Source organism: Hypanus sabinus, chromosome 7 (assembly GCF_030144855.1).
Source record: "Hypanus sabinus isolate sHypSab1 chromosome 7, sHypSab1.hap1, whole genome shotgun sequence".
In the NCBI taxonomy this organism is placed as follows: Eukaryota; Metazoa; Chordata; class Chondrichthyes; order Myliobatiformes; family Dasyatidae; genus Hypanus; species Hypanus sabinus.
Window position 1 is genome coordinate 175000386 of NC_082712.1, and position 23199 is coordinate 175023584.

The following is a 23199-nucleotide window of genomic DNA, read 5'->3' on the forward strand; positions in this document are numbered from 1 at the left end:
TCAGCTCTAATATTAAAAACAATTAGTATAATTCCTTAACATTAATATATCAAAATATGAAGTGCAATAATTTTATACAATTATATTTACAGTATAAATACAGTGCAATGGCTGTGAAGACCAAATCATCAGGTAGCTGAGGTTCTTAATTGGTAAGGGCATCAAAGATTATAGGGAGAAGGCAGGAGAATTGGGTTGAGGAGGTTAATAAACCAGCCATGATTAAATGGTGGAGGGGACTCCATGGGTTGAATGGCCTAATTCTGCTCCTATTATCTCATGGTCTTATGGTCTGTCCACCTACCCTAGTGGAGGGAGAGTGTGTGGGCAGGAATGAAGGGAGACAGTGAGGGGTGAAGACCACTTGAAGGTGATCACAAATATGATTTCAAACTATTTGCATCATGTAGGAATTTGGAGAGACAAAAACATAACTTTTATTCAATATAATGTGTTTGATTGCATAACAGTGCTGACCCTTTGCAATAGTTCAATTAAGCTAAAAATGTTTTGTTGGTGATTTTAATTTGTACTCTGCGCCTGAAGCTTCTTGCTTAAGCGTCAACAACGGACAGCCAGCAGTGATGGATTCCAGTTGCCCTGATACTGTTTCTCCATGACTGCAATGTCCTGGTGAAACTTTTCACTGTGCTTGTCACTGACAGAGCCAAGAATCGCAGGGAAGAAGTCTAAATGGGAATGCAGTTAATGAATCTTTAGTGACATGCTTCACTTCATGGTTTTGTATGCTTGCAGCACATAGTTTGGTTCTTTGTAGTTGCCAAGAAAATTTTCAACAACATCTTGGAATGCCCTTATCCCACTAGAAGTTCTTCCAATTGCCTGTTATTAATGACCTGTTTGATTTGTAGACTAACAAAAATGCCTCCCTTAATCTTGGCATCAGTTATTCCGACTTGAATTATGAATTGAAATAACAAACATAGGTGATTTCAAAACATGGTGTGTGATAGGAGAATTTCATGGTGATTTCGATGATCAACAGTGCAAGATCCATAACATACTCCCAAAAGTACTCAGGAAGCAAAATCTTTGTGTCCAATGTTATTTAATGTGATCGACTGCCCAATCAGCTTGATGACATTATTGGCACTGGACAGTTGGGTTTCTGTGGCCTATTCGCAAAAGGCGTTACTGAGAGATGGAATCGTCATCGTAGAGATCGCATGAGCATGGTTGAGCCTTGGATTCCACATCAACACCGAGTGGCATTATTTTTTTGCTGGCAGCAAAGTTTGGTCCTAGTTTTTCGGAGACATCCTTCCAGAAGTACAGTACAATGAGACTAAACAAGAGAATGGGTTGCATCAAAAAGGCAGGACAGTCATGGCACCAGCAAACTGGGTTCAATCACTACCTCGGGTGCTGTCTGTGTGGAGTTTGCATGTCCTCCCTGTGACCTCTGTGGGCTTCTGCCGAGCTTCCTCCCACATCCCGCAGAAAAATTGGCCGCGGCAAATCATCCATTGTAGGTAGGTTCAAGATGAAGTTCAATTTCAGGTTTATTGTCTTCTGACTGTTTATATATGCAATCACATGAAACAATGTTCCTCAAGAGCACGATGAATCCACAGAACAGAACAAAATATTAGCAATAATAAAGGTTAATAAAATATACCTCTAAATGCATATAGTGTGTAGTAAACAGTTCGCTATCCTAGAGTCAAGACCTCAGTGGTGGCAGGGTATTCATTAGTCTCCCAGCCTGAGGGAAGAAGCTGTTACCTAGTCTGGCTGTCCGAGTCCAGATGCTCCTGTACCTCCTCCCTGACTGTACTGGATCAAAGAGATTGTGGGATGGGTTGTAAGGATCCTCAACAATGCCTAAAGCCCTTTGTCCAGAACGCTCCTGGTATATGTCACAAATAGTGGGGAGGGAGACCCTGCTGGTCCTCTTGGTACTTTTTACTATGCTCTGTAGGGTGAGAGGTAGTTTCAAGTGGAAGCGGATGAGAATGTGGGATTAATGATGGTCAGCGTGATTCAATGGGCCGAAGGTCCATGTTGCATGCAATATATTTCTATGACTTTACCATCAGATTCCCCCATCTCTACTTGTGGAGCATGGTCGACATGTTCTATATTTATCAATGGAATCTTTGAGAATTAGAATATATACAAGTTGTTATCATATACACAAGAGTTTCTGCAAACTTGAAAGCAAAGAATTCCGAGCAACAAGCTTATTGAGTATCCCTACCACCCATTCCACAATCTCTTCGACCCAATATCGTCAGGAAGGACTAGAACTGTCAGACTGGGTTACAGCTTCTTCCCTCAGGCTGTGAGACTGGGTGCCCCAATAGCCTGGCGGTTAGCGTGACACTAATACAGTTCAGGTTTTGATTCCGATATTACCTTTAGGGATCAGTATGTTCACCCCCAAGGGAAGTGTGGATTTTATTCCAGCGGCTGTGGTTTCTTCCCACAGTCCAAAGGCTAATTGATCATTGTAAATTCTCCTGTGATTAGGACAAGGTTAAATAGAGGGTAGCTGGCGGAGCAGCTTGAAAGACCAGAAGGGCCTATTCTGTACTGTACAGTATCTCAAATGAAATAAATAAATGAATAATGAATAGACCATAAGGCATAGGAGCAGAATTAGACCATTTGGCCCATCAACTCTGCTCTGCCATTCAATCACAGCCGATTCTCTTTTTCCCTCTCCTCAGCCCCAATCCCCAGCCTTCTCCTGTAACCTTTCATGTCGTGACCAATCAAGGACCTATCAATCTCCGCCTTAAATACACCCAATCGCCTGGCCTTCACGGGTGCCTGTGGTAACAAATTCCACAAATTCACCACCTTCTGGCTAAAGAAGTATCTGTGCTTTTCTGTTTGAAATGGATGCCCCTCTATCCTAAGACTGTCCCTCCTGTCCTAGATTGCCACCATGGGAAGCATCCATCCACATCTACTGTGTGTAGGCCTTTCACCATTCAAAAGGTTTTAGTGAGATCCCTCCTCATCCTTCTAAATTCCAGCGAGTATAGACAGAGTTCCATCAAATGTTCCTCATATGATAACCCTTTCATTCTCGGAATCATCCTTGTGAACCTTCTCTGGACCCTCTCCAATGCCAGCACATCTTTTCTGAGATACTTGAGAGATTCTGGCACTTTTGGCAGTTGGACTATGCAATCAAGTCAATCAAAATTTGAATAGCTCAGACTTAGCAGAAAGCAGCTGATTGGGCAATCGAGGTCAGGTGACCAAGCAGTTTGAAAAGCTCAAACAAATAAATAGAGGGATAGCTCAAGTGGAGTGGCTTGTGGAAAGTGGCCGGCCAGCCGGCCAGCCAGCCAGCCAGCCAGCCAGCCAGCCAGCCAGCCAGCCAGCCAGCCAGCCAGCCAGCCAGCCAACCAGCCAGCCAGCCAACCAACTTTGATGAGAAGAGGTGGAGGATAAGTTTGTTCCCAGTTAGTCTTTACAATGCCTCCTGAGACGGTGATGTGCCTCCCCTGTGAGATGTGGCAGTCTTGGGGGATCTCCCCTCTCCCGCAGAGTCACATCTGCCAGAGGTGCTTGCGGCTGGGCGGTCTGGAAGACTGTGTGAGGAATCTGGAGCAGCAACTGGATGACCTTCGACTCATAAGGGAGAATGAGGCAGTCATAGATGAGAGCTACAGGGAGGTAGTCACACCTAGGCTGCTGAAAGCATGTCGTTGGGTGACAGTCAGAGGGGGGAAAGTGAAGGTGAGTAGACAGGTAGTGCAGAGCACCCCCGTAGCCATTCCCCTGAATAATAAGTTTACCGTCATGGATACTGTTGGCGAGGACGAGCGACCAGGTGTGAGCCACGGTGGCAGGGCCTCTGGCACTGAGTCTGACCCTGTGGTGCAGAAGGATGGGACGGAGAAGAGGAGAACTGTCGTCATTGGAGACTATAGTCAGGGGAGCAGACAGGAGATTTTGTGGACATGAGAAAGACACCCGCGTGGTTTGTTGCCTCCCGGGTGCCAGGGTCCGGGATGTCTCTGACCAGGTGCGCGACATCCTGGTACGAGAGGGAAAGCAACCAGAAGTCCTGATACATGTTGGTACCAACAACATAGGCAGGAAGAGGGATGAGATCCTGATGTGTGAGTTTCAGGAACTAGGCAGAAGGCTGAAGAACAGGACCTCAAGGGTGGCGTTCTCAGGATTGCTGCCAGTGCTACGTGATAGTGATGGTAAGAATTGGAGGAGATGGCAGTTGAATGCGTGGCTGAGGAGTTGGTGCAGGGGGCAGGGTTTTAGATTTTTGGACCATTGGGATCTCTTCTGGGGAAGCTGGGACCTGTACAGATTGGATGGGTTGCACCTGAACTTGAGGGGGAGCAATATCCTTGCAGGTAGGTTTGCTAGCATGGTTTGGTGGGGGTTTAAACTAATTTGCAAGGGGGATGGGACCTGGAGAGAGCAGTGAAAGAAGTGCATGGAGTAAAGCCAGATCTAACATATAGAGAGGCTTTGAGGAAAAAGAAGCAGAATAAAGGGTGTAAAGGTAGTAAGGTAGAAGGGCTAAAGTGTGTGTACTTCAATGCAAGAAGCATCAGGAACAAAGGTGATGAACTGAGAGCTTGGATACATACATGGAATTATGATGTAGTGGCCGTTACGGAGACTTGGCTGGCACCAGGGCAGGAATTGGATTCTCAATATTCCTGGATTTCAGTGTTTTAAAAGGGATGGGGGGGGGGGGGAAGGAGGAGGAGGGGTGGCATTGCTGGTCAGGGATGCTATTACAGCTACAGAAAGGGTGGGTAATGTAGCAGGATCCTCTTTTGAGCCAGTATGGGTGGAAGTCAGAAAAAGGAAGGGAGCAGATACTCTACTGGGGGTATTCTATAGGCCCCTGGTAGCAGCAGAGATACCGAGGAGCAGATTGGGAGGCAGATTTTGGAAAGGTGCAAAAATAACGGGGTTATTATTATGGTTGACCTTAACTTCCCTAATATTGATTGGCACCTGATTAGTTCCAAGGGTTTAGATGGGGCAGAGTTTGATAAGTGTCCAGGACTGATTCCTGTCACAGTATGTTGACAGGTCGACTAGAGGGAATGTCGTATTAGGTAACGAACCGTGTCAGGTCTCAGATTTGTCAGTGGATGAGCATCTGGGGGACAGTGATCATCATTCCCTGGCCTTTAGCATTATCATGGCAAAGGATAGAATCAGAGGATAGGAACATTTTTAATTGGGGAGGGCTAGAACTAGCGTGTGCGAATTGGGATGGTGTTTTTTCAGGGAAATGTACTATGGACATGTGGTTGATGTTTAAGGATCTCTTGCAGGATGTTAGGGATAAATTCTTCCCAGTGAGGAAGATAAAGAATGGTAGGGTGAAGGAACCATGGGTGACAAGTGAGGTGGAAAATCTAGTCAGGTGGAAGAAGGCAGCATACATGAGGTTTAGGAAGCAAGGATCAGTTGGGTCTATTGAGGAATATAGGGTAGCAAGAAAGGAGCTTAAGAAGGGGGCATGAGAAGGCCTTGGTGAGTAGGGTAAAGGAAAGCCCCAAGGCATTCTTCAAATATATGAAGAACAAAAGGATGACAGGAGTGAAGGTAAGACTGATTAGAGATAAGTGGGAAGCTGTGCCTGGAGGCTGTGGAAGTGAGTGAGGTCCTCAATGAATACTTCTCTTCGGTATTCACCAGTGAGAGGGAACTTGATGACGGTGTGGACAATATGAGTGAGGTTGATGCTCTGGAGCATGTTGATATTAAGGGAGAGGAGGTGTTGGAGTTGTTAAGATACATTAGGATGGATAAGTCCCCGGGGCCTGACAGAATATTCCCCAGGCTGCTCCATGAGGCAAGGGAAGAGATTGCTGACCCTCTGGCTGGGATCTTTATGTTCCCGTTGTCCACGGGAATGGTACCTGAGGATTGGAGGAAGGCAAAAAAGGTAGTAAGGATAGTCTGGGTAATTATAGACCATTGAGTCTTAAGTCTGTGGTGAAAAAGTTGCTGGAAAAGATTCTTAGAGATAGGATCTGTGGGCATTTAGAGAATCATGGTCTGATCAGGGACAGTCAGCATGGCTTTGTGAAGGGCAGATTGTGTCTAACTCAACTCTGATAGAGTTCTTTGAGGAGGTGACCAGGCATATAGATGAGGGTAGTGCAGTGGATGTGATCTACATAAATTTTAGTAAGGCATTTGACAAGGTTCCACATGGTAGGCTTATTCAGAAAGTCAGAAGGCATGGGATCCAGGGAAGTTTGGCCAGGTGGATTCAGAATTGGCTTGCCTGCAGAAGGCAGAGGATTGTGGTGGAGGGAGTACATTCAGATTGGAGGGTTGTGACTAGTGGTGTCCCACAAGGATCTGTTCTGGGACCTCTACTTTTTGTGGTTTTTATTAACAACCTGGATGTGGGGGTTGAAGGGTGGGTTGGCAAGTTTGCAGATGACACAAATGTTAGTGGTGTTGTAGATAGTGTAGAGGATTGTCAAAGATTGCACAGAGATATTGGTAGGGTACAGAAGTGGGCTGAGAAGTGGCAGATGGAGTTCAAACCGGAGAAGTGTGAGGTGGTACACTTTGGAAGGACAAACTCCAAGGCAGAATACAAAGTAAATGACAGGATATTTGGTAATGTGGAGGAGCAGAAGGATCTGGGGGTACATGTCCACAGATACCTGAAAGTTGCCTCACAGGTAGATAGAGTAGTTAAGAAAACTTATGGGGTATTAGCTTTCATAAGTCGAGGGATAGAGTTTAAGAGACATGATGTAATGATGCAGGTCTATAAAACTCTAGTTAGGCCACACTTGGAGTACTGTGTTCACTTCTGGTCACCTCACTATAGGAAGGAAATGGAAGCATTGGAAAGAGTACAGAGGAGATTTACCAGGATGCTGCCTGGTTTAGAGAGTATGCATTATGATCAGAGATTAAGGGAGCTAGGGCTTTACGCTTTGGAGAGAAGGAGGATGAAAGGAGACATGAGAGGTGTACAAGATATTAAGAGGAATAGACAGAGTGGACAGCCAGCACCTCTTCCCCAGGGCACCACTGCTCAGTACAAGAGGACATGGCTTTAAGTTAAGGGGAGGGAATTTGAAGGGGGATATTAGAGGAAGGTTTTTCACTCAGAGTGGTTGGTGTGTGGAATGCACTGCCTGAGTCAGTGGTGGAGGCAGATACACTAGTGAAGTTTAAGAGACTACTAGACAGGTATATGGAGGAATTTAAGGTGGGAAGTTATATAGGAGGCAGGGTTTAAGGGTCAGCACAACATTGTGGGCCAAAGGGCCTGTAATGTGCTGTACTATTCTATGTTCTAAGATAAGGAGCACAAAATTGTTTATAATACTCGGTGTGAGTCCTCACGAGTACTTTAAAGCCTCAGCAATTTACAATTTGCTTGTAAATTGGTAATTACTTGGTAAGCAGCCTCATGTGTGGAACCTTGTCAAAGGCCTTCTGAAAGTCCAAATATAGAACATCCATCTCATCTGATTTATCTATCCTACTTGTAATCTCCACAAAGTATTCCAACAAGTTCATCAGGTAAGAATTTTTCTTAAGGAAGCCGTGCTGACTTAGTCCTATCTTGTCCTTTGTCACCAAGTACTCCATAACCTCATCCTTAACAATTGGCTCCAACATTCCCAACTACTGAGGTCAGGGTAACTGGTCTAAATTTCCTTTCAGCTGGCTCTCTCCTTTCTTAAACAGTGGAGTGACATTGCAATTTTCTAGTCCTCCAGAACCATACGAGTGTCCAATGATACCTGAAAGATGATTACTAATGCCTCCATAACCTCTACCTCTTTCAAACCCTAGTCCAGCTGATTTATGTACCTTTCGGTCTTTCAATTTTTTGAGCACCTCCTCCTTTGTGATAGTAACTGCACTCACTCCTCTTCCCTCACACCCTTCAACATTTGGCACACTTCCAGTGTCTTCCACAGTGAAGATTGATGCAAAATACTGACTTAATTCATCTACCAATCTCCTTGGCCCCTATTATTATTTCTCCCACCTCATTTTCTAGTGATCCTGTATCCACTCTCGTCTCTCTTATCTTTTTATATGAATGAAGAAGCTTTTTCTATCCACCTTGATAATATTTGCTAGCTTGTTTTCATATTTTCTCTTTTCTCTCCTAATGATTCTTTTAGGTGCTTTCTGGAAGTTCTTGAAAAAACTTCCCAATCCTCTATTTTCCTGCTTATTTTTGCTTTGTTGTATGCTCTCTTTTGCTTTTACATTAGCTTTGATTTCTCTTGTCATCCATGGTGGTACTATTTTGCCATCTAAGTATTTCTTTGTTTCTTGGAATACATCTATCCTCAATCTTTCTCATTTTTCCCAGAAACTCATCCATTGCTGCTCTGCTGTCAACCCTCCCAGCATCTCCTTCCAATTTACTTTGGCCATCTTCTCTCTCATACTACTGTAATTTTCTCCCTATCAAATTTCATTTTGTGATCAGTGCCTCCAAAGGATTCTTTTACATTAAGCTCCCTAATCACCTCTGGTTCATTACATAATTCCCAATCCAGGACAGCTGATCCCTGGTAGGACAACTGCTCTAAAAAGCTGTCTCATAGGAATTCAACAAATTCACTCAAGATGAATTACCAACCTGATTTTCGCAATCTAGCTACATGTTAAAATCGCCCATGATACCATAACATTTCCCCTTTGACTTGCCTTTTCTATTTCCTGTTGTAATCTGTGGTCCACATCTCAGCTGCTGTTGGGAGGCCTGTATATAACTGCCATAAGGGTCCTTTTAACCTTACAGTTTCTTAATTTGACCCACAAGGATTCAACATCTTTTAATGCTATGTCGCATCTTTCTAATGACTTGATGCCATTCTTTACCAGTAGAACCACGCCAGCCCCTCTGCCTATCTTCCTATCCCTCCGATACAACGGGTAACCTTGAACATTTGGCTTTCAACTAGACCCATCCTTCAGCCATGATTCAGTGATGGCCACAACATTGTACCTGGCAATCTGTAATAGTACAAGATCATCCACCTTATTTCTTGTACTGAGTGCAATGAAATATAACACACTGAGTATGGTATTTGCTACCCTGTTTGATTCTGCATCCCTAATCCACAGATACTCATTTGTCCTAGCATCTGCCTGCTCTTCCTGACAGTCTGACTGCACGCTATCTTTGCTTTTTTTAATCATCTGTCCTGTTCTGAGTCCCTTCACTGCAGTTCCCACCCCCCTGTCAAATTAGTTTAAATCCTCCCCAACAGTCTAACAAACCTGCCCATGAGAATATTGGTGCCTCCTCAAGGTCAGGTGCAACCCTTCTCTTTTGTACAGGTCATACCAGAAGAAATCCCGATGATTCAAGAACCTGAAGCCCTGACCCTTGCACCAGCTTCTCAGCCATGCATTATTCTGTAAATCATCCTATAGAAATGCTGTTGCGTGGCACAGGTAGCAATCCAGAATTTACTTCTCAGCTTTCTGCCTTGCTCTCTAAATTCCTTCTTCAGGACCTCTTCTTTTCTTTCCTGTGTCATGGTACCAATACGTACCATGACATCTGGCTGATTTCCCTCCCCCTCCAAAATGCTGAGGTGTCCCTGAACGTAGCACTTGGGAGGCAACATATCAACCTGTTCCTGTCTGTTCCTCTGACTATTGAGTCCCCTCTTCTCCCTCTTTCCCTTCTGCACAATGTTTAGTGCCAGTAACCTGGTCTCCGTGACGTTCCCCTGGGATACATTGCCACCACCAAGGTTTCGTCACTAGGACAGGGAACTATTTACCATTTACTGTTCACTAGTTTATATGTGTGGCACACCACACAAATATTGAATTATATTTTATTAACTTCTTTGTGGTAATATTTTGGTTTATATGATATATGTATTGTGGATACACCATGGTCTGGAAGAATGTTCGTTCGTTTGGCTGTATATATGTACAGTCAGCCGACAATAAACTTGAAGTTGAACAATGTGCTGGAGGAACTCAGCAGTTGTTGAGTTACTAGTTACAGCAGTTACTGGTTGTTGATCTCAAGACAATTATGGTCTTGTAATCTAGCCGACACTGTAATCGCTGCCGACACAATCGTGTTGTTTCTAGGGTTGGAGAGTTCTGTGCTGATAAACAGGCCATTTAGCTCAACTGATCAAAACCACCCAAGATTCCCATCTAACCCAGTCCCAGTTGCCCACATTTGACAGATTCCTCTAAACCTTTTCTAGCTACAGTACAGTACTGTGCAAATGTCTTAGCCACATATATATACGTTGCTAGAATGCCTAAGACTTTTGCACAGTACTGTAGTAATTTTATGTATTGCACTGTACTACTACCACAAAAGAAAACAAATTTCATAACACATGAGTGATGATAAACCTGATTCTGATATGGGTCTCTGTTATGGACTGAGTGGGAAGAGGAGAATCATGTTTGGGGGAAAGGGGAATGGAGAGGGAAGGGAGCAGGAAGCACCGGCAAGACATTCTGTAATGATCTATAAACCAATTGTTTGGAATTAAAAGACCTTGCATGGTGTCTTGGGGTGGGTGTGTCTGCACCAGCGCCACCCCCCCAACCCTGGCATTCCTTCTCTGCCACCTGTCCTACACCTCTCCCATGGTGCTCCACTCTCATCATTCTGAACATTGTTTGCTCCCATCAGATTGACTACCTCATTCTCTGCTCCATGTTGACAATTACTGTACTGTGCAAAAGGCTTTGGCATCCTAGCTACAGTATATATGTGCCCAAGTATTTTGCACAATTCTGTACAATGTACTGTACTTGTCAAAGTGTCTTCAAGATTCAAGACTGGTTAATGTAATTTCCAGCACACAAGTGTAAATGAGAAAGAAATTGTTACTCCAGATCCAATGCAGCACAAAAAAGGCAATAGTGAAAACCCAAAAGAACAAAATAATAATAAAAAATAAATATAAACATAAGATAGCTGATATACACAGATTGACTGTAAATCCATAAAGTAATGCTAGGTGCAAGAGTATCTATTTAAGGTGATCGACTGGAAATGATAAAGTAATGGTGATCGGGGTGTGGAGGGGGAGTTGGTGGATGAAGGTGTTGATCAGCCTTACTGCTTGGGGAAAGTAACTGTTTTTGAGTCTGGTGGTCCTGGTGTGGATGCTATGTGGCCCCCTCCCTGATGGGAGTGGGACCAACAGTCCTTAAGCAGGGTGGATGGGTGTAATAAATCTTCAGGCTTGTGTGGGGCACCAGAGAGTGTTGGACTCTAAGGTTTTTAAGAGCATCCAAATTGGTCAACTGTTGTTCAAAGTGAGTTGTTAATTATTTAGCGTTCCTCGTACTTTTCTTAAGCAACTTGTTCTTTATGATGTGTTCCCCTGCTACTTTCTGTTTTAGCTTAAGTCTATTTTGACAGGGTCAGAGATTTGTGTTACTTAGTTAAATGGATGGCTGATCAGCGCTAGTCGCGGTGTTCTAGATTTGCGAATGTTACTTTTCGTGGTGTTGCTCAGCCAAGCCACCAATGCTCTGCTGGAACTTGTATGAATAGATTCTCATCACTGCCTCTACACTGGAGTCTGTCTTCCCTGCGCACTTGGGCTCCAAAATTGCTAGGGCACATCATGACAGAAGGACCCTACCAAGTAATGGACCAAGTGGAAGTTGAACGGTGGCGTTTATTCATTGGTCAGCTTTAGGTGAGAATTTCACCTATTCTCCAGTCTGCTCTTTGCGTTTCTCAAGTTTACATTTTGATTGCCCGAGTCTACATTCTGAGATTCTCAAGTGTCAGTGTTGCAATTAAATAAAGGAGACTACGGAGCCATGAGGGATGAGCTGGCCAAAGTTAAATGGGCGGATGCCCTGGCAGGAAAGACAGTGGATCAGCAGTGGCAGATATTCTTGGGCATAATACAAAAGATGCAAAAGCAGTTCATTCCAATGAGAAGGAAGGATTCAAAGAGGGGGAAGGGGCCACAGTGGTTGACAGTCAGAGATTGTATAGCATTAAAGAAAAAGAAGTATGACAGGGCTAAGATGAGTGGGAATACAGATGATTGGGAAAGTTTTAAGGAACAGCAGATCTTAACTAAAAAAGCAATACGGAGAGAAAAAATCAGGTATGAGCTCAGTCTAGCCAGGAATATAAAAGGGGATAGCAAAAGCTTTTTTAGCTATGTGAAGAGAAAGAAGATAGTTAAGAACAATGTTGGCCCCTTGAAGAATGAATTGGGAGAAATTGTTATGGGAAACAGGGAAATGGCAACAGAATTTAATGCATACTTTAGATCTGTCTTCACCAGGGAGGACACAAGCAATCTCCCAGATGTATGGATGGGCCAGGGTCATAAGATATCAGAGGAATTGAGACAGATTGACATTAGGAAAGAAACTGTGATGAGTAGACTGGTAGGACTGAAGGCTAATAAATCCCCGGGTCCAGATGGTCTGCATCCGAGGGTTCTAAAAGAGGTGGCTCAGGAAATTGCGGATGCATTGGTAATCATTTTCCAATGTTCCTTAGATTCAGGATCAGTTCCTGAAGATTGGAGAGTGGCTAATGTTGTCCCACTTTTCAAGAAGGGAGGGACGGAGAAAACGGAGAACTATCGCCCTGTTAGCCTAACGTCAGTCGTGGGGAAGATGCTTGAGTCCATTATTAAGGACGAAATAGTGGCACATCTAGATGGCAGAAATAGGATTAGGCCGAGCCAGCATGGATTTACCAAGGGCAAATCATGCTTGACTAATCTGTTGGAGTTTTTTGAGGGTGTAACAAGGATGTTAGACGAGGGTAAGCCAGTAGATGTTGTGTACCTAGATTTTCAGAAGGCATTCGATAAGGTGCCACATAGGAGATTGGTGAGTAAAATCAGAGCTCATGGCATTGGGGGCAGGGTTTCAACATGGATAGAAAACTGGTTGGCAGATAGAAAGCAAAGGGTAGCAGTGAATGGGTGTTTCTCAGACTGGCTGGAGGTGACTAGTGTGGTACCACAGGGCTCTGTATTGGGACCACAGCTCTTTACGATTTATGTCAATGATTTAGATGAGGGCATTGAAAACTATATCAGCAAGTTTGCTGATGATACTAAACTGGGTGGCAGTGTGACATGCGAAGAGGACGTTAGGAGAATTTAGGGAGACTTGGATAGGCTGAGTGAGTGGACAGATACATGGCAGATGTCATTCAATGTGAATAAATGTGAAGTTATCCACTTTGGAAGCAGGAACAAGAGGGCAGAGTATTGTCTGAACGGTGTCGAGTTAGGTAAGGGAGAAATGCAAAGAGACCTAGGAGTCCTAGTTCACCAGTCAATGAAGGTGAATGAGCAAGTGCAACAGGCAGTGAAGAGGGCAAATGGAATGTTGGCCTTTGTTACAAGGGGAATTGAATACAAGAGCAAGGATGTTCTTTTGCATTTGTACAGGGCCCTGGTGAGACCACACCTGGAATATTGTGTACAGTTTTGGTCTCCAGGTTTAAGGAAGGACATTCTGGCAATTGAGGAAGTGCAGCGTAGATTCAGTAGGTTGATTCCTGGGATGGCAGGGCTGTCTTACGCAGAGAGATTGGAGAGATTGGGCTTGTACACGCTGGAATTGAGGAGATTGAGAGGGGATCTGATTGAAACGTTTAAGATAATTAAAGGATTTGATAGTATTGAGGCAGGAAATATGTTCCAGATGCTGGGAGAGTCCAGTACCAGAGGGCATGGATTGAGAATAAGAGGTCAGTTATTTAAAACAGAGTTGAGGAAAAGCTTCTTCTCCCAGAGAGTTGTGGAGGTGTGGAATGCACTGCCTCGGAAGACGGTGGAGGCCAATTCTCTGGATGCTTTCAAGAAGGAGCTGGATAGATATCTGATGGATAGGGGAATCAAGGGATATGGGGACAAGGCAGGGACTGGGTATTGATAGTGAATGATCAGCCATGATCTCAGAATGGCGGTGCAGACTCGAGGGGCCGAATGGTCTACTTCTGCACCTATTGTCTATTGTCTATTAATGTTCTGAGTGTCTCTCGTTTACATTCCAAGTTTCTCCGTTCCATGTACTGAGCTTTTCTAGTCTATGTTCTGATTTTCTCCGGTCTCCGTTCTGAGCTTTCCAAGTTATAAGTACCTGGGTTCTCAGCTGCAGGGTCCCGTGACTCAGGTTTGCATAACAAGTGAGTAGTTCAAACAAGCTTATCAATAAAATTCATTTGATTCAATAAATCTTCATTCAAGTCAATAGCATAAATTTGGTAAGAACTTGTCCTTTCCTGATGTTGTCCCTTGCAAGTAATGGCACTTCTTTGTTAAAATCAAATCACTACTGGGAATAATTGAAATAAGCTTACTGCAACCTGCAACTGCAGTGGGGTGGACCAACCTTTTACAATACATAATCCCTGTCTGTCTGTTCTGATGAGCAATGCTAATGGTACAAACCTTCCAGTGCACAAGTGTCTACTGAAACAGTAATTTGAGTTTGCCACCCTGAAGAGTACTGCTCCAAAAGTCGATTGCTGGCTGGAGTGTGCAACAACACTAGTAAAGTAACCCTATCAAGAGTAAGTGAACTTATATTTAACCTCTTCACGAAAGTCATGGTACAGACTGCGAAAATGGAACTTTCATGTAGCAAATTAAACTGATCTACAGAGAGCCAGGTAGCTTGACAATAAGAGGAACCTGTCTATGCCATCTCAATCTGTAAAATTGAGTACAGCCTTCTGTATCCCAATTGCCTCTGGAAACATAGTGAAGAGTAACACATGGTGAGTAAGGTGTGTCCAGGATCCTTCCTTAGGTTTCCAGTTTCATGTTTTCAAGGGCTCAAGTTTCTGAATCTCAACATTTTTTCCAGGTCTAAGCATCCAAGGTTCTCAAAGTTCTTAAGTTTCCCATGGCCTTTCAGGTTTCCAAGGCCTTTCCAAGGCTTTTCATGATTTCGCTCAGCTGAGTCATCGATGTTATTTTGGAATTCTTCTGAATAAACTCTTGTTGCTGTTCCTACATCGGAGTCTGTTGTTCCTCCACACTCTGATATTGCCAGTGCATATTGTGACAGTGGGATCCTTTATGGTGTTGCTCGCCTTCTTCCTCTTAATACTTTAAATTATTTTAATAGTTGTTATTGTACGTGCCTCGGTCATTTCCTCTAGTTCACATTCCATTAACATACCACCATCTGTGCGTGAACAACTTGCTCCTTATGTTCCTATCAAATCCTTTCTCTCACCTTAAACCTTTGACTTTTTGTTGTTGATTCTTTATCTGTCTACCTATCTTTGTATATCCATCAATCTATATCCAGCTATCTATCTATTTACTGTATGTCTATCTATTTGTATATCTATCAATCTATATCCAGCTATCTATCTATTTACTGTATGTCTATCTATTTGTATATCTATCAATCTATATCCAGCTGTCTATCTATATCTTTCTACCTATCTACAATTTGTGAAACGTGCTTTCAGGCTTTAGTAAGTTCTGCCCGATGGAAAGGGGGATAATTGAGTATGTCTGGGGTGAGTGGGTTCTTTGATTATGTTGGCCACATTATTGAGGCAGTGAGAAGTGTGGACATGGAGGGGAGGCTGGTGTCTGTGATGTACTGAGCAGTGTCCACAGCTCTCTGCAGTTTTTTGTGTTCATGGGCAGAGCAGTAGAACGATTGCAATACCAATCTGATACATCCAGACAGGATGCTTTCTGTGATGCAACAATAAAAACTAGTGAGAGTCAGAAGACATGACAGATTTTGTTAGCTTCCTGAAGAGGCATTGATAAGCTTTCTTGGTTGTGATGTCAAATTGGTCAGAGCAGGACAATCAGTCCTCAGAACTTGAAGCACTCAACCCTCTTGACCACAATGCCACTGATGTGAACAGTAGTATGTGCATCGACCCTTTCCTAAAATCAATGACCAGCTCTTTAGTTCTGCTGGTACTGAGGGGAATATTTTTGTTGCGAAAAAGTGGATCAGCCATGCTGGAATGGCAGAGCAGACACAATGGGCTGAATGGTTTAACTCTGCTCTGATCTCTTATGGTCTTATTGTCATGACACAATGTTATTTGGCTCTCTAACTCCTTCCAACTTGCCAATTTCAACCTAGAATAAAGTTTCCCCTAGCCAATGTCAAAGTATCTTACTGGCTGTGAAGTACTTATGGAACAGCTGAAGAACATGAAAAAGAGCTTTTGTAAAGATTAAAATTTGTCCTTGCACTCCTAGTTCACACCCAGGGGGTTTGCTTTATGAAGTCAAAAATCACCCAGCCAAAGTATTGTCTTTCTTCCAATTTTGCCTCATTATACTGTGCTGCCCGTAAAACTCCCCAGGGACAGTGAATCAACAACCGTTTCATTTTGCAGAGCAAGCATTGTGCAGAAGCGGGTGATCTGGTTCCAAGATGATGGGGCACTTACCAAGAGATTGTGCGAGAAAGGTAAGTGTAATTATCTGACACTCCATCTAATTTTCCCATCGAGATTGTTAATTGTCCTTTGCCTTCTATCATCACTGCAGAACTTGTACGTGTCCAGTGCAAAGAAACCAACAGATAATCATTACAGACTCTACCCACCCTGCACCCTGCCTTTTCCAAAAGCTCGGTTTAATAAAAAAAATTCATACCATTTTAAAAGTTTCTTTCCCCAGGCAGTTAATTTGATCAACCATTCGAGTTAGTGCCTCCCCCATACCCCACTCTATTACCTCAGTTGCTGCACTATAAACATTTCAAAACTCTTTTTATAATGCTGTTTATATTCGGTACAACTGGTCCAAGCTGACCAACGTTCCCACCTAAGCTAGTCCAATTTGTCTCTGGTATATATCCCTCAATATTTCCTATCCTTGTATCTGTCCAAGTACCTTTAAGGATCAATGATTCAAAGATTAGCTTTATATGTCACATGTACATAAAAACATGTGAAATTCCTGTTTACATCAAATCAAATCTAAGGATTGTGCTGGGCAAGTGTCGCCACGCTTTTGGTACCAACATAGTATGCCCACAACTCACTGACCCTAACCCAGGAATCTGAAGCACCAGGAGGAAACCCACATGGTCACAGGGAAAACATACAAACTCCTTACACACAGCGGTGGAATCGAACCTGGATCTCATAGCTAGTGCTGTAGAGCATTATGCTGCCATACTACCATGTCCAAATGTCGCGAATGTGCCTGCCTCAACCACTTCCTTTGCAGCTTTTTCCACAGGTGGACCACCCACAATGTGAAACGTTCGCCCCTCAGCTTTCCTATTCAGTCTCTCTCCTCCCTCCTTAAAGCAATGCTCTCCAGTTTTGATTTCCCAACCCTGGGAAAAAGAGACTCTGCATTCAACCTCTCTATGCTCCTCACAACTTGATTTGCTTTCAAAAGATCATCTCTCATTCTCAATGCTCCAGTGAATAAAGGCCTAGCTTTCTCCCACATTGCAGTTAGCGTGACTTTGTTATAGCTTGAGATTTTGGAGTTCGGAGTTTGATCCTGGATTCCTCTGTAAGAAGTTTATACATCTGCCCCATGAACAGGTGGGATTTTCTCTGGGGACCCTGGTTTCCTTCCACAGTCCAAAGACATACTGATTAGTAGCCTAATTGGTCATTGTAATTTGTCCTGTGATTAGGCTAGAGTTAAATGGATGGGTTGCTGCTTGTTGGGCCAGAAGGCCCGTTCCATGTTGTAACTCTAAATACATAAATATACTCAATGTCCCACTATAACTCAGTTTCTCAAGACCTGGCATCATCCCTTGAAAATCTCCTCTGAAAATCTCTTCTGCACTCTTTCCATCTTAATCCCCTTTGTTGAAAAGATACCATTATAGCCGAACAGAATATTGAAAATGTGGTTTCACTCCATGCCTTTTAAAAATACAATATAACATGCCGACCTTTACTTTTCTGTTTAAGTCCACCATGCTGAGTGCCTACTTCACCAACCTATCAACAGGTGATGTCACCTTCAGGGAACTTTGTACTTGTTTTCCTCGGCTTCTCTGTTCCATACACTCCCCAGGCCATGACCATTCACGTGTGTGGCTCAATAGTTCAGTGGTTTACATCACCAGGGTTCAATTCCTGTAAGGAGTTCGATCAATCTCCCCGTGACTGCTGATCTCCTCCGGGTGCTCTGGTTTCCTCCCCCATTCCAAAGACATGTGGGCTATGGTTAGTGAGGTGTGGGCATGCTATGTTGGTGCCAAAAGCGTGGTGAAACTTGTGGGCAGCCCCCATTGCATCCTCGGACTGTGTTGGTCATTCACACAAATGCCAATTTTACTCTACCTTTTGTTATTTTGACATGCGTACATTTATCATTTCTAGTCAGTCATCTTCTGTACAGACACACCTGCTTCACTTTATGGACATACAATCAATTTTATGAATGCAAACTACCTTGTGTATTTACATTTTATTGTGTTTTTTATTATTATTATGTTCTTTATCTTATTGTGTTACTTTATGCTGCATCAGATCTGGAGTAACAATTGTTCTCCTTTACACTTGTGCACTGGAAGTGACATTGAACAATCCTGAATATTGAATATATTTCTCCCTTCCAGCGCCTAATGAAGAGTTGGCCACAGAAAGACCCATCCAGGACTGCTGTGCCTGTGGGACAGCAAAGTACCGGCTAACGTTTTATGGAAATTGGTCAGAGAAAACTCATCCCAGAGATTATCCAAGTAAGACATGATATCTACATCTATGAACTCTTCTCTTCAGATGTGAATGCCTTCCGTATCAGAAGCTTTAATAGACTGTGAAATAGTCTTTATGATTAGACTTAAATCAACTTAAGGAGGCTGCTGAAATGCAAATGAATCCAGCAAATCTTTAAGCTGTAGTGAATCAAGATCAGGTTTAATATCACCTGCATATGTTATAAAAAATTTGCTGTTTTGTGGCAGCAGTACATTGCAATTACAGAACAGTGCATAAAAATCATAAAATTACAATTATATATAAATATATACACAGACAATATATAGGCAAGAGTGGATATTGAACTACTGGAAAGTGATGCTGGAGAGGTAGTAATGGGGAAACAATGAAATGGCAGAGGAACTTAGCAAGTCTTTTGCATCAGTCTTCACAGTGGAAGACACTGGCTTCTGATGCCAGAATTTCGCGAGTGTGAGGGGTCAAAAGTGCTTTTACTGAGAAGGTGCTTGGGAAGATGAAAGGTCTGAAGGTAGATAAATCACCTGGACCATATGGGCTACCCTTCAGGTTTTTGAAGAAGGTAGATGCAGAGATTGTGGAGGTATGAGTAATGATATTTCAAGACTCACGAGTAAGGTTTCAGAAAACTGGAAAATTGCAAATGTCACTCCAATTTACTGGTTGGCTGTCAGTGACTAGCGTTCGGATGGTGGAATCGATGGTTTTGTGTCCATGTTTGTGGCTGAGAAGGATAATAAATCATCCATGATGGAACAGCTGTGCAGAGTTGATGCCAAAGGTTCATGGAAATAGTTAAAAAGTTATAAAAACACATACTACTGTTTAACTGAGTAACAAATTAGGTAACTCAATGAAATACAGAACAATCAGAATACCTCCAATATTACTCTAAAATTGTATATTAGTTCCAAATAGTTATCAATGGAGCAATTCATATAGTGTATGCTGCTGTGTATGGGGTATCCAGGGAGTGATAGCAACTCTGGGGAAGGGTCACGTCCATTCTGGGGTAACTCGCTCACATTTGGGTCCCACCGGACACTCTGCTCTCTCCTGTGGCTTCAAGCAGCTGTTTACATGTGACATTGACACCAGTGTACATGTACACCACTTTAACCTGCAGGCTAAACCATGTGAGAGTAGCTATCAGGTCTCATACTCCTGTGAGATAGAGATACGCCTGCCCTTGGATGTGAAGTCAGCTCCAGCAGACTGGGCATATGAGAGCCACAGTGAGCGCTAATGGCCAGGAAGGCAATTCTGCGATGCGCCCTGGAGAGGGAAGGGCATGACAAGGCACAGAGAAAGTCATGGACATCAACTGCTACCAAGGAAGACCTTAGTTGTTATGACTACTCGTATTACTGAACCTGAAATTCAGAGAATGAAAGAGTGGAACTGCTCCAATGCAACAGCTTTTCCACTTTAAAAACTCTTCCTGCCAGGTTTCCTGTTACACTTGGACATGACGGATGACCATCAAATAAACAAAGTCAGCGCAGGCACCTAGTGCAGATAATGAACTGCTGTCAGACAGTGCTTTCAATGATTGCATCCTCCAAATCCTCTTTATTGTAACATTTGAGATGATTGTTGATACCTTCCAATTCTTTGTAGCTCCCAACTTGTAGTAGTGAAATCTTTTCATTTTCACTTTTGGCTGTTTCTGGCACCTCCAAGACCGAATGTTTGAAATTGCAGTGAGGAGAGCAGTTCTGAATTGTCTTATTGCTTATTATTAGGCAGCTATCAGTGACAAAAATCACGGCTGTTTGAACACAAGCACAAGTTCGGCATGTCTTCAAAAACCTTGGCAAACTTATATAGATGTGTGGTGGAAAGTGTGCTTACTAGTGGCAGTTCAGCCTGGAATGGGAACACCAATGCCTCTGAGTGAAAAATCCAGCAAAAGGTGGTGGACTTGGCACAGTACATCACTGGTAAACTCTCCCAATCATTGAACACATCTACATGAAACACTGTCGTAGAAAAGCAGCATCTATCAACAAAGATCCTCACCACCCAGGCCATGGTGTCTCAGGCCAGGCTCCTTTCTTGCTGCTGCCATCAGGAAGAAGGTACAAGAGCTTCAGGATTCACAGCACCAGGTTCAAGAACCTCATCCATCAGGAATAAAAGGGAATAATTGTACTCATTTAAGGATTCTTCTATCTTGTTATTTCATGCTCATTTGCGCAGTTTGGTCGCAGTTTACAGTTCTTGATGTTTGCAGTTTACAGATACTGTTTAGTTGTTGTTCTATAGATTTGCTATGTATGCTCACAGAAGAACCTCAGGGTTGTATGTGGTGACATGCATGAACACTGTTAATAAACTTTACGTTGAACTTTGAACATGTGGCTGAAGCTATCTAAAATCTGTTCACTCTAAGTAGTGTCTAACAGCCACAGAAGGGCACACAACTGATGCTAGTCAGAAACTAGCAACATTCTCTTGTCCCAATTAAGCAGCATTGTGTCCCAAATAAACAAAGGGAATGTCAGCTGTTTCTCAATTAGTTTTTGTTCTTTAAGGGTTGTCACAAATAAATGACTATGCTAATTAACTGATGGCCAATTAGAATCCACTGTATACAAATAGATACAGTATACATCCTTAGCACTCTGTTAGTCAGGGTTGTATGTATGTTGTGTCCTAGCTGTCTGTGATATGCAAGCCAGGGCAGTACGTTATGGAGAGCAAGCTGTTGACCATGTAGCAGGCTCCCTTTGCACCACACAGCTGGTGAATCCAAATAAACAGCAGCGACCAATGAACTTTGGCACCAGCAGCGTCAGAGGAGTTGCCAGTCAGTGTTAAATTCAATGTAGGACTGCCTTAGGGACTCCAGCTCCAGATATTGCCTTGGTGTTTACTGCTGAAGCCTTCCCCATGAGTGGGTATAGCCACAAGGTAGTGGAAGTATGAGATCACAGTTTCTTTGAGGTAAGCTGCCAGCCACAGCTGATTAACCTGTTATAGAAGCAACTAGTTATAAGGCTTCATAAACCGGCCTTTGTCCCTTCCCCTGTCAGTAGAAACTGTTCCACTGGCTTTAGTAGCTCAGCCACACTTGAAAGCCAGGAGCTGGACTTGCCAGAGACTATCTGAGACTCATTTAGTAGTAGTGGAGTGCCGCAGGAGCTATGTTGAACAGGATGGAGAGGAGGAGTGCCAGGGACGGGGGTTTGCATTGGGGGGGGGGGCATGACATGGGTGCAGACACACTACAGAATGCTTCCCGCTCCCTCCCCTGATGATGTGTGTATGCACACACATAAACGTATCTTGTTTGATGGGGATACTTAGTGTTAATAACGTTTAGTAAATTGGTGTTGGGGTTAGACGACATAAATTGGCTATTCTGCCCATCTGATTCATGGCAGTGTTTATCCTATCCCCTCACCCCTCATCAGCACAGCATCTGTTCTTTTGGCACTCGCATTCTTCTTGTGCCCTTTTAAATCCCAGAATATTCTTTTCTAAAGGTTCACATTCTTTGTTCTCCGAGCAAAGCAGTTTCTTCTGATCTCCAGTGTGATTCAACAGCAACCATCTCGTATTTATGGCCCCTGTCATGGATTTCCTTGCAAGTGGAAACATCTTCATCTGTCCTACTGTACATCTTCATCATTTCAAAGATGTCAGTCATGTCACCTCTCAGCATTTCCCCTTGGTAGGGAATAGCCCGTATGTGCCCCAGATACGATCGGCTTTTGTTTTATCCCTTCACATTTTTATTTTTCTCCATCTCCAGTGCCTCAGTGTTTCCTTCCAATAGATTCAACAGATTCTCTCACAGGACACTTTATTTAATCTACAGAATAACTGCTGACTTTAAGAATCATTCCAGAGTGTCATGGTAGGGTGGCAGTTACTGCAACGCTTTACAGGGCCATAAACTCGGGTTCAGTTCCTGCTGCTGTCTGTCAGAACTTTGTATGTTCCTGCGTGGGTTTCCTCTGGATGCTCCAGAATCCTCCCACAGCTCAAAGACATGCACGTTAGGGTTATAAGTTGCAGCATGCTATGTTGGCACCAGAAGTCTGGCAATATTTACAGGCCGTCCTCAGCACAGCCTTGGACTGCGTTGGTTCATGAGTCAAACGACATTTCACCGTAAGTTTCAATGTTAAGATGTGCATGTGACAAATAAAGCTAATCACTAGTCTGTGCTCCAAGTGGCCTACAACAAATGGGCTCCTGGATCAGCTGTAGTGAACACTGGCTTCGTGGCTGTGAACTCACTTTCGGGAGCTTCAGTTCTGAATCTTATTTGCCTACTTTTATTGTTTGCACAATATGTTTTTCTTCCTGCACGCTGGGTGTTTGATGGTCTGTTTAATGGGTTCTGTTGGGTTTCTTTGTTCTGTTGCTTCCTACAAGGGGACAAATGTCAAGGTTGTATAAATTAAAGTTTAAGTTGGAAGTAAATCTATTATCAAAGCACATGTACAGTATGTCACCAAATACAACCCTGAGATCCATTCTTTTGTGGGCATATTCAAAAAATCTATCAATTTATATCCATA

The 23199-nt window shown here is 43.2% G+C and overlaps 1 protein-coding gene across 1 annotated transcript in view; it reads left to right on the forward strand.

Annotated features, from left to right (window-relative positions):
• LOC132397415 (spondin-1-like) overlaps window positions 1–23199 on the forward strand; it is a 327855-nt gene that overhangs the window by 17305 nt on the left and 287351 nt on the right. The window contains exons 4-5 of the mRNA XM_059976155.1: window positions 16340–16413; window positions 18544–18666. Of these exons, the coding sequence (XP_059832138.1) occupies window positions 16340–16413; window positions 18544–18666 (197 nt within the window). The remainder of the gene's footprint in view (window positions 1–16339; window positions 16414–18543; window positions 18667–23199) is intronic.